The sequence below is a fragment of the Aphis gossypii genome, chromosome 2 (genome assembly GCF_020184175.1).
Source record: "Aphis gossypii isolate Hap1 chromosome 2, ASM2018417v2, whole genome shotgun sequence".
Classification (NCBI taxonomy): domain Eukaryota; kingdom Metazoa; phylum Arthropoda; class Insecta; order Hemiptera; family Aphididae; genus Aphis; species Aphis gossypii.
Window position 1 is genome coordinate 80,433,650 of NC_065531.1, and position 13,520 is coordinate 80,447,169.

At 28.8% G+C, this 13,520-nt stretch overlaps 1 protein-coding gene across 7 annotated transcripts in view; it reads left to right on the top strand.

The window, feature by feature from the left end:
- The window catches only part of LOC114132898 (cyclic nucleotide-gated cation channel subunit A), a 173,225-nt gene that overhangs the window by 44,169 nt on the left and 115,536 nt on the right, over window positions 1–13,520 (top strand). For 6 of the 7 annotated variants that reach the window (XR_007603648.1, XM_050198933.1, XM_050198932.1 and 3 more), the window contains one exon: window positions 4,794–5,063. Coding sequence is in view for 6 of the 7 variants with exons in the window: in XM_050198933.1 (XP_050054890.1) it covers window positions 4,887–5,063 (177 nt within the window). In the remaining variant the exon portion in view is untranslated. Of the gene's footprint in view, window positions 1–4,159; window positions 4,179–4,793; window positions 5,064–13,520 lie in introns of those variants that run through there. The other variant, XM_050198934.1, reaches the window with a different exon arrangement.

A 13,520-nucleotide genomic window follows, 5' to 3' on the forward strand; every position in this document is an offset into this window, starting at 1 on the left:
ATTTTAGGGAAAGTTAATTTTTCGAATATACACTAATACAATATATTATTATTATGTATAATATACATTTGTATAAATTCCTCGTAAATGTTTATTGCCAGCATTTGTATTCAAGTGGTGAAAGCTAACCACGTTTAATGAAGAACCTAAAATTGCTTTTTTGTTCGGGAAAAACAAAATATTCTTGTTGTGTCATGGAAATGTCGGTTTAGCTTTTTGTGGTTTCCAAAGCAGTAATCATAATGTTGTAACCCCACCATGAAAAGGTACCACTTCTGTGTTTAATTACGGTGATTAGTTTCAAATCAAAGACCAATCTCATATTTTGTCTTATAATCGTGATTTTTGTTATTTAAACATGCGTAATAACGAATAAAACCGGTAAAAATATGTTAGGTACCCCTATTTGCACAATGTAACTCGAATACTCGTACTTTTAAACGTTTCTTAATATTGGCGATTTCAGTAGTTCTAGATTATCCATAAAAAATAACTATTAATATACCTATTTTAATGCTAAACGTTTAGTACTTTAGAGTGTTTTATTAGTTTTGTTCGAAATAATGCATTCACGAATGGCGTATTTTAATTCATTTGAAAAAGAAGAACATTAAAATGTCATTGAAATAAATATGTAAAAAACACGACTTGTAATATACTAATATATGTTTATGTATCAATGTATCACTGTTATAATAAATTGAAGCCATAATACAAATATGTACGATTATGTATATCATGTTGCAGAATAAATCTCAAGCGCAGAATAATGTAAACATTTTAATATTTTGAATTGAAAAATTAATTAATTTTCCTTTGGTGTTCGTTAAAAATAAAAAAAAAAACAAATATGATTGCATTTGCGAGTATATCCATTGAAAAAAAAAATATAATAATTTCACTGTATTTATGCCGAATGGAATATATTATATTATAATGTTTAAGTGTGGGGTATGATATTTAGACTTGTAAACTTGTTATATGCTATATAGTGCACATATTATTGCATATATTATTATGCACTATTGCACTCGATAATCTATCGTTTTAACATAACCGTATTGTTAAGCTCCGTTGTACCGTATTTATCTCATTAAAGAAAATTATAGTATTATTCATTACTAGTTATTTATTGATTTATTTGTATGCAACGAAGAAGTGAAAAAAAATAATAACTATAATAACCATCACCCGAAAAGCAAACGGTGCGGAGAATGTTATACAAATATTATAGGCAAACAGAACACATTGTAATATTTCAATATTATAATATAGGTGCGAATGACTGAGGGAAACGTTAATTGAAAAACTTTAATACGCGCATTTTCCCAAATGCGTATTACTATTATTATTATTATTATTTAAGTCGATTGCGTCCATATGACGACGGGCTTGCGGTAGGTACCTATCCTATATATATACGTAAACCATGTGATTTACTGTCCACGAAACACAATAAATTATAAACCCGACACTACCGCGGATACTTACATTGCAACTATATCCATATATGCGTTATCTACGTGGCAATTTATACCTCATTCGACAAAATTTATGTCGAAATAACAATCGACTTATCCGCATGGCGCGACACCGTCGCACGATAAGGTCGTAGGTATCTACATTTTTTCTCGAGAAAATACAAAAAATATTTCGTAATATTTTAGCCGATATACTATAAACATTATCACGATGGGTACGACGACGTCTCCTCCAAATATGTACTTTTTTTTCCTTTCCTCGCCTTTCTAACAGTTTCTAACAAATGAGATTCCGACCAATTGCACGTTTCGATCATCGAAAACTGTATTAATTTTCATTCGATTTTTTCATAGTTTCACATAAATATTTATTTTCTAAACAAATATTTGAGGAAAAAAGATTAAAGCTGTTATATAGTAGGTAACTATGGCGATTCAAAATACAATAAAAAAATTGAAAAACAGTATAGTATTATACGTGTGATACATTAAATAAAATTACGAACATTTCTATATTGTACGAATAGTTAAGCACTAATAAGAACTCTTCACTGAATTCTCGAGCCAGAAAAATAATGTATACTATTACAGCCAGTAAAAAATAACAAATACTTATTATTTAAATACGATTTTAAATAATCTCATAAACAACTTTAATCTTGTTTCCTTGGAAAATCTAAAATAAACATTTTTGTAAAATTAAATTAAAAAAATATTCTAGATTTTGTGAAAAAACGCGGAGTTTACCAACGCCACTTGTGATAGAAATTAGTATTAGCGTATGAGGACAAAATAGGCTTCTAATGGAAATGTAATACGTGTTCATCACAAATGCTTAATGTTTTTGTGTAGTTTGTATTTAATTCAAAATTATAATTTATGAACTAAAACAAATTATATCATTAAAAATTGACCAAGATTTTGGGGAGGGGAGTCAGTAGAGTTATTTTAAGTTTATAATAGGTATCATTAAAATTTTGAGATAAACAAAATGTATCCATTACTGAATCACAAAAGTGACAATTAAACTCAGACGTGTCAGTGCAGTAGTCCCACTTAAGTTAGAGCCCTTTGCTTTGATCGCGGACATCATATTATGTTCAACTATAACAGTGATCATCATTAAGGCACAAATAAAATAAGAATGCCAACATACATTGCATGTACTGAAACAACCAGCCTAAGCAGTATTACACACAGCACTCTGTATGAATGTGTATATAGCTTAAAATTTATTCCACAAGTAGCGTTTAAAAAATGTTATGGTTGGTTAAAAACGTACAGCTGTGTATTATAATATAGATCTACATAAGTGTCTAGCCCTGTTTATCATCGTAAATTATTTTGCACCCTCTAGTCAAGATATTACTCTATAACCACCTCCATCCAACACTTAAAAACGTACATAAAACTACTATAAGAATACTTAATGAAAATTAATAATTCAACTGACAAAAACTTTAAATACAACTAACTTTGTAATTTACACGATTCGTCGGTCTTGAAATAAACATTTTAATTTCAAGTTTTTCTAACCAACAATTAATGTATACATAAAAATTATGGTTTTTAGACTTATTGAGATAATAGTTCAATCTTCTAAATATAAAATGGTAAGTGAATATCGGTTATTTAAATGTTTTATTGTAATAATATAGTAAAGGAAATTTAAAATTATGACCTGCTGATAACACAAGAAGAAATTATGTGTTATGCTATAATAATTACATTATAATATATTGGTTATATTATTGCAACGTGTATTTCTAGTGTACAAGTAGTTTGATTTTAAACAATTTAAAATATTAGAACTATTATTTTTTTATACATTTATACATAATATATATACTGAGCTCAATGCTCATATAAAAATATATCAACACATTATCATTTTTCTCATTTGAAATCAATTTTATAAAAAAGTATTCACATAACAAAAATGTTTTGTAGAAGTGATTAATAAAGTTATTTCGCATTACCTGATTTTTTCAAAAGACTCACATAAACCATTTGGTGAGTATGTCAATTTCTTCCAAAAAGAATTCTTATATTTCAACTAAGACGGAAATAAAGTTACTGAAACTTATCATTACTAAGCCGTAAATTAACTGATATTATTTACTACCTCCTTACTTAAGTTGATTCCAAGAAAATCGAACGATAGTTTCCTTAAAATGAAAACGTGTGTTTATCTATACTTAAGAGTTAGGATTGCCACATTTGTAATATGGCTGTATATAAAGTCGTTGATTAATAGTGTACTTTACAATGGGTATAAAATACTTTAGTAATAATGTTGATGCATAAAATATATTGAATAAAATGAACTCATATACATTTTAAATAATTATAAAAAACAAAAGAATTTTTGTTGAAAATTTGAAATTAATAATATTTATACATTTAATTTTGTAGTAAAATATTATTCTATTTCCAATTATAAAAATAATAAAAAATAGTTATTTAAAATTTAAAAAAAAATGATATCCTAAAGATGAAAAATAGTAAAATACGCATTTGTTAAAACATATCCTGAAGTAGATTTATAAAAATAAAACCATTTTTCAGAAATAAAAAGAATCCTTCAAATGGTTTAAAATAAGCATTTTGAAGACAAGAAGAAATTTATCAAATATTTTCAAAAAAACTTTACACATCACCAATACCTTTCCTCGAAAAAAACATGTCTGTTTTCAGGTATGATAAAATATGTTTCAAAGCTCTTGACAAAGGATAATTTTCTCAAATATAAATAAAACTTTTAAACATAGTTTTTGACAGTAACCTTACCAATTTAATATGACGTCATCCACATATCTATTAGCATACTTAGCATAACATTGAAAATTTAATGTTCAAAATAATTAATTTCATTCTCCAGTTATTTTGAATATTAGAACGATTTGATTTATTATTGTCCTGCTGTGTAATTGTATTTTAATGTAAAAACATTTACATGGTAAAATTTTTTCTTATATATATATATTTTTTTCTTGTGTTATTAAAGTCTTTGAAGCAATTCATAAAATTCTCGTAAAAAAAAAATTAAAAAAAAAAAAAAAACTAACCAATATAATATTATATTCTTGTCTTAAACGAAAACAATTATTCTCACTAACAATTATTATAAGTTCGCTCCATCCTCTTTATCGCTTCTACCGATTTTATTGTGTTTTGGCTCAACTATCATAGTAATTTAATTATATCTTGGCTCTGTACCACGTCGAACGCTATACGGTCTACATCACGATTGCCATCGAAAAACTTCGTCACTTTTTATGATTTTAATCTATCACCGAAATCGTTCTTCAGGTGTTTGGCCGGCGTCCACTACGAACTCGCGGCGGCGTCATGGCGGACACGGTTTGAGCAGTTGCGGATGCGGCGCGTACAAGGCCGCGGCCGATGTGGATCCCGATGATGGCTGCGGCCGCACAACACGACAGGGTCGTACTGTCGCCGCGTCGGTTGCAGCAACACCAACAGCAGCAGCACACACCGTCGCCGGATCGCGATCGACATGGCCGGCGCACGTACCTACACATGGTGCCCATATTGCCTCCTCCGCCAGCCGTCCCTGCGGTGAGTGTCCTTAATCATTATACGATTTAAGCCGCCGTTTAGACTTAAACATAATATTATAATAAATCGTAACTCAGTGTGTGATCAACGGAGATCTATAGTATATGGTGTAACGATCGTTACGACGACGACTTCGCTGTTGTTTGCGGGATAACGCGCAGACGGTGAGAAACCGTGAAGGGGTTTTGTGTTTTACCGACGGGTAAACGGGGACGACAGCAAAAGTTGCGCCTCATTGATCGTTTTCGATTTTCTAAAACAATGTTTGTAGTTTCACTTCGATATCGAAAAAAAAAACGTTTTCCTCCGTATTTTCGTACACTTTATTGAAAATCTGAGTGAGTAAGGTCCGCGCGCTAGTCATCGATTCGATACATTGTATATTATTATGCGTTATGTGTGTAATCTGTGTAATATGACGTTTTATGTACGTACAATATGTTACGATGTGAAAACGCCATTAAAAACTGGCTTTAAAATTGTGTACATCGGAAAACAAAAACCGATAATATACTACAATACAGATACTGTTTTTACCTTTTAACATGATATTGGATCCGTTCATTCTAATTTATTTCATTAAACTCGTAACATCATTAAACGCATACTCACTACTCTTAAACTTAAATTTGCCGTGTTACGGGTTCGTAAGATGGCTACCACTCATACCGGTGTTTACTCTTAAAGTTAGGAGATCGAAAACGATGCGTATTTTTTAAAAAACTTTTTTAGAATTAATAATAATTGTTCATACTACACGTACTGAGCAAATATTGAATCATTATTTAAATTAATTAAATTAAATTATATTAAATTAAGTATAATATGTTTTAGATTACTGTGAAAGTTTATTATGCTATTTTAGTTATTATTAATTGTACCTTGCTGCACACTTATTGCTGCAGTGAATTATGAAGTAAAACATTTCGTTTAGTCATCATTATTATTTTTTAACTATAGTTGGTATATATAATATACTATTGCAGTGATATTGAAAAACTAAAATAAATAAAATGTATAAGAGTAACTGGCTTAGATATTTCGCAATGTACACAACGTACACACAGATCACTACTGACGGTAAGATCAAACGTAACAATACCACGAAAAAAAATGACTTTCTATATACTTTGAACAAATTAATTGCTAAATAAAAGAAAGTTCTAGTTACTATCGGGTAACTTACAAAAGTTTAATTTCAGTAGATAGTTCAATATAATGATATTTTACCGTAATCGCAAGTCTGAAAACAATTATACGAAAAAAAAACAATTATATACTCCGCGCTTTTTTATATAGACATACAGTATAATCTAACAAGTAACAATGTTTATTTTCAAAAAAAAAAATGTTTGAAACGTTAAAAAAATGTCTAAGAATTCCGTATTAAAAATATGTGAGTCTGACAAAATATCATACTAATTTAATGACAGTTCATCTCTAAGTGATCCTGTAATTCTGCAGAACACATTAATATTGTTTATTAAACTGCGTATAATATTTGACATGGTGATTTGTGAATCAATACGACCTTATGTACTGCGTAGCCGCCGTGTAACCACATTTTAGGTGTACGGTTTCAGCAGCATCTGTCGTTATATTATTATTATCACGTCAATACCGCAATCACCTCTCACCGTCATCGCGCGACAGTGGAAAATTGAAATTTAAAAATTTAATTTTCGCGTCATCGTGGGTATAAATACTTACGGAAATTCCATTATAATATAATATTATCATAACCATTTTTTTTTCTGTGGTTCAGTATCTTAATGCCATACGATGTTTACCTATGATAACCTTTCATATTATATTATAAAAAAACTATTAAAATATAATAACAATAATGTGTCTGCGACATTAAAGATTGCGTTGTTATAGTCGTGGTCCCGATATTATTCTTATAAACGGGTAGTCATCAATCGAGATAAAATGGAAGAATCGAGTTAGGACGTTAAAATTTGCATAACGTTTTGAAATATTATATAAGTGCTTGGTAGTTTACATAATTTAAATTAGATAAATTGGATAAAAAACTGAAAACGGTGAGGAGTGAGGACACAAAATATTATATTATTATTGATAATATTATTCTATTAATTTATATGTTAAGTAAGAAAAATTGTTGTTGCTATTTATTATTTCTAATTTCGCGCAATTTTGTTGACATAATTTAGTCTGATCATACATTTCCGTCATGTGGTATTTGCATGGAAACTACTAAAAAGCGAATTTCAGTTACAATTAAATAACATAACATAACATATATTCAATCAAAAACTATGTAATCATATAAGACTAAAATCAATTTAAGTTCTCCCCCTTAGTTTAATAATAATCAATATCTTTATTAAAGATTTAATTAATAATGTTATTTATATTTAAGCTATAATAATGCCTACTACTTATAACAGTACAATATTTTATTGATCATACGATTGACTATATTTTTCCGTATAATAATTATTAAATGAGACAAGGAAACCAATTAGTTTATTCGTGAATATTTGGATTCGACATAGGTAACTGATTTTAATAATGATGTAACGTTTGCAACACAATTAATTAACAAGCATCTATGTATGATTTATAAAATTAATCTAAAAATATTTGTTGGTTTAAAATATACATAAAATATTTACATTTTATGATCTATTTTATGCCGTCAATTTTATTTTAAAATCGAATAAATTTAACTCTAAGGAAAGTGTGTATTTAATTTTTGTGTACCATGAACGCATATATTTAGGGCCGTTCTTACAGTGTCCGTTTAAGTGTCGGTTAAGACTAAGTGGTAGAATTCTATTAGTTAACACATAAGAAATTCTGTTGGATAGTGTTATCAGAAACTAACTGGACATTGTAAGAACGACCCCTTAATGATATAATACATTTCAATTATCTTTTATTTATGATACGAGTTTATTAGTTTATTCAAAATGAAATAAGAAGGTACTTTCAATAATATCAATCACTTTAATTATAACATAATTGAAGCTATTAACGAATTTATTATCATTTATCACCTGCAAAAATAAGTAGGTATTAATCCATTGATTAATTAATTTTACTCCGCGATAAATGAGCACTAAACATAAACTATGTATAAAATGTATTGCCGCTCGTGGAAAAGTATGAATTTAAAATTTTAAATGATAGACCACGAGATACATAATATATTATGTAGTGGTGCTCACCTTCGATCACTTTTTTAATAGAACCTCTGTAATTTATGTCCACATAGCTTATTAGGTATACCCAAGTTTTACTTAAAAGTTAATATTATTATAGAAAATCCATGATAACTTTGAAATTTAAAAATTTAAAACGATTAGATTTTGTTCTTCGTTGAATTTTTTTAATTTAGCATTCCTATTTATAGACATAATACTTGATAAATGATTTTTTATTGTAGTTGTAACCAAATAGGTATATATAAACATTTTTTTTGCTACCTATAAGAAAATATAATTTAAGTAATTTCTATGTAAAAAAAATGTATTTATTTTGTATAATGTATACATAATTTATTATAATTAAGATTTTAAATAGTTATTAATATTATGCTCTTTACTATTTTTTTTATACCCGCAAAAAATAAAAAATACAATGTATCAATATCATCTTGTGCTTAAAATAAATTATTATACAATAAATGTTCAATATCAAACATAAAATCATTAATTGGATGGCAAATCACTAAAATCGCATACTTTAATTGTAGTAAATTTTAACTTTTTTTCAACCTTTCACTGAGGTTATACATTATTTAAAATAACATTCTTTAACGACCGCCATAAGTTTTTATTTTAATATTTATGAAATAATAACAAAGAAAAGAAATTGTCTTTGCTAAAAAATGACTTTGTGTTTTTATATTAATTTGTGGTAGAATAAATAATATATTGAAATAAAAAATAAAAATATCTAGTCAGTTTTTTATTTAGCTAGTTTAAAACGTGTTTATACAAAGTAAAATAAACACGTGTCAAGTGAGCATACTTGCATTTTGAATTCGAATAATTTTACATAATTTTAAGACTAAATTGAACTGGCCGAGCACTCAAAAATAAATGTGCAATGGATTCACATGAACATGTATAACTATTGAAGTGCATGGCGCTACACTGTTGTTGATAGAATCAAATTTAAATAATGAACGACTCGTTTCTGTTTATTTTATTTGTAAAATAAGTAATATAATATTAGTTTTCAGTAGGAGTATTTATTATTTTTATAGTGTTTAGACTAGTCGTAAGAAGTTACCACTTACGTAGAATAATAAAATATCATATTATTTACTATTTTTATCAGTACAGAACTGCTTTCGAGCATCACTTTGGTCACAGTCAGTAATCTATAAATAAAATACAATTGCATATTTATAGGAATAAACCAATAATAAAAATGATGTATTTATACTATTACGGCTTAAAATGAAGAAAGCGTATTCTACATAAAATAATTTACCTACAAAATCATTATTTATGAGTATATTAAAAATGCAATACAATTTTAAATTTTACCATTATAGGAATAATAATATCTACTGTTAGAGATACAACTATAGACAAACAATTTTTAGTGGATGTTTATTAAAAGTTGAGGACATTTTGAGAATCAAGAGTGGTATGTCACACTATATTAACAATACAACGATACATACCTCATCAATAACCTATGCCAGCCTATTATCTCATCATTATGAGTTATTATATATTTCAATTAACTTTGAAAGTTTTGATGTATTACTATGTGCTATAGATATTGAAAAAGCAAATAATAAAAATTATTGAAAGTAATTTAAATTAACCAGATATACTACAGTATATTATTGTGTATACTCACGATACATTTTCGCACTAGTTTATAAAAACTTTCTTTTCCTTTTTAAGCCATTAAAAGTTGGCAGTTATCGTACATGCTAGAGTCGTCCTCTTTTGTAAACTATATAGCGTCTTTCATTTCGAAACGCTCATCCTTAACGCTCAATATCATATATAGACGGTTGAATTTTGTAGAGATCGGCGAAAATATATATAGAGATATTCGCTGTTACATAATGTTCGATGATAGTGTGAGATTATGTGTTGAATAGAATCTTTTGTATGTGTAACAATGAAATCTCGGCCTATTCGTGAACGGACACTCGTGTTTCTGCTGCGCACACAAACATAAACACATCATAACGCGTGTGTGTGCGCGCGTGCGTGGAGAGTTAAGCAAAGGATGATTAAACGTGTGATACCTAATATAATCCTTTTTGGTAAATTAGTTTTATACCATGTTATTGATTCAATGATTTAAGAGGTTTCCAGTCAATTACTGTGGTTTTTCATTAGTCCTTTTCATAATACCTTACTCACTGGAGTAATTATTATAACTCGAAGGAGGGTTTCCAGGGATTAGTGGTTTCTTTAGCGACCGTGATTTATGAGGTTCAGTTAGGCTATACACGCGTCTTTATCAATAAATAACGCGTATCAAATATTATTCAAAATGCCTATGGTTCGGGAGATATTAACGAGTATAATATATATAAGCGCTTAGCGTCGTATTCGTAATAATATCTATTTTCAGTTAAACATTATATTATAATGCCTATAATTATTATATTTTATAAATTTAATTTAATTTTTCCTGTGCACTAGTTTATTGTACCCGATCGTCAAAAATCTTAAAACAAAATATACTTTCTAACTTTCGTTTTTATTTTTCACAAACGATGCACCAATATTATACGTATAAGTATATTTGGATCTTACAAATTTTAAAAGTGTTTTAAAACTTAACCGTACAAAATGTTATTGTTTCATTATTTTTTTCTTAGGTCGTGATCACACTATAAATTTGAAATGTAACGACCATCTGAAAAACGGATAACGTAAAAAAGCTATTGACCTTAACTTAATATTTCGTATACACCGCTTTTCAGTATTTTATTATGTAGTCAACGATATCGTTACAACTGGTCGTGACACCGGTTTCATTATGGATAAAACTGCTAATAAAATATATTTATTGTTTGCTCGAGAAATAGCGCACGTTTTTCTATCCAATCATGTGCAAAGCAATAACGATTACAAAGTCGTATGTATAATCCATACTAGGATACGGCAGTGTAGTTTTTGAGTGAGATTCAGTACCGGATTTCCGATCTCTGGATCGCATCGGTTTATCGAGGAATACGCACGAGTTACGGACTTATTGTTCAAACCAAATTATTATGGACATATTTTTTATTATCAAAATACTAATTGCGAACATCAAATAAATAAAAACTATATGACCTGTGGATACGAATGTGTTCAACACAAGCTATAAAAAAAAAAATTGGTAAGTGGGGTAAAACATAACATCAATCGTTTATTTTATAGCAGTGCTTCTCAACCTTTTTTATAATAGGGTCCCCCAAATTTAATGTAAAACGGTCTAAGCCCCCCTCAATCAAAATCATTAACAATTTCAAGGCCCTCTAGTTATTCATCCACGGCCCCCAGGTTGAGAAGCACTGTTTTAAAGTATGTTTTTATAAATATATTATCATATCATGGATTTTGCAACAATTTTTGATTTTTTTTTTTTTTTTTGATAGTCTGTATAAATATTAATCTATTAATCTCACCACTTTAATATTTCAACATTTAATTGATAATAATTGCTTCTTTTACAACGATTTTTTTTTGTTTTATTTTTTACTCGTATTACAATTCAAAAATTGCCAATTGCCCGACTCTTACAATCGTTTTATTGATTTAGGTTCTGTCTGAACTCACGAGATATTTATTACTAAATTCACAATTAGAAAATACCAGCCGGCTCGGGGACTGTAGGTTCGTGAACGAAAATACTGTTTTAGCCGATATCTGTGTGTTAGGCTAGAACAGTCCGAAAGAGTGTGTATAAATCAGACGAGTACCATAGTTCTCGAATCATTTACTGTGTTTTAAAACATACTATAACATGCGTTTAGTAGTTAGTACTATTAAACAATAAATAATCCATAGAATTTTTCTAAACGATGGATGTGTATAATTCGGAGGGTGTTCGTAACAAAAACGCGTGCGACACATAATTTTAGTTTTTACACAGGTATACATTTTGAGGTCCTCAATGGTTACCCTTTATATTATACGTGACGGGGTGCGATCGGAAAAAAATAACCGATTCGGACGATCGCATTAGAGCAAATCCGCTCGCGCTTTTAATAATAATCTGTGTGCCGGAAATAGTTTGAAAGTCGGCACTTCCGCGTTATATTGTTGAACTCGACGATATTGTATACATAATGGTTTGACCGCAGCCATTAGTTTTACCATTACTCGGAGCGACCGTGTGTCATTTAAGAGGTGGCGGTGTGTGCTCCTGGTCGAGAAGTTTCTCACCGTTTCGGTTTTCGTGACAACGTCGTCCGTCGACGACTTCGACCACCTGCACCACACCGCACTGCGTCTCGCGGCGCAGGATTTGTGGACTACGACTACAGTACGTCATCGGAAGCGTTTATAAATATGAAACATTGAGGTTTTCTACATAACGACGTTACATACATATATACATACATGGTCTTATATGCATCATTATATCCTCCAAAACTTATACGAAACGCGTAGCGACTTGTTTCGCTCTACGTGATAGTTAAAGAGAAAACGTTTTCGTCACCGTGTCGATGTTGCACCTGAGGTGCAAATTTTTTACTTATTGAATTCGTTTTTTTTTTACGGACATTTATCTTATGTTCATAATATATTTATAGCATTGTATTTATTCAATATAGTCTGGGACATTATAGATCGAATAACTAGCGCTTGAAAAGAACAGTGCGTTTATAATTTATTTACCGCGACTATGCAGATTAAACTTAAACGATTTCATGGGTTTGTTATTATAAAAATAAAATATTCGTTTAGCATGCATTTGTATTTATCTATTTATTTAAGCAACTACGATAGTATAATGGCTACAAACTATAAAACATAATATTTAAATAATTTATTTTTCTAAATTTTATGAATTAGGTATCCTAAAGATAATTATACTCAAAATACCAAATGGAATAAACTCAAAAATTTAGGAATAAAACAAATGCTTTAAGTTTTTATTTTAATTTTAACTCTTGATGTAGATACACATTTTTTTTTAAGTAGTTAAAATAGTTTGAATGTTTAAACTTTTCAAGCTTTATATAAACTTGAGTCAATTAAAAATTGTAATGCATTTTTATCATCGCTTTTCTTTAATATACATATATTATAATTACCATGAAACATACCTACTAAAATCCGACGAGTACATTTAAAGTTTTATCGAACAGTGTAATTTATGAAAACAAATATATACTCAAGTATTTTACTCCGATTTTGCTATATTATTGAATATGTAATATGTTTAAACTTATAACATCATTTCTCCTATTTGTAGAAAAAAACAGACATTATTCCATTTGTTATAATTTTA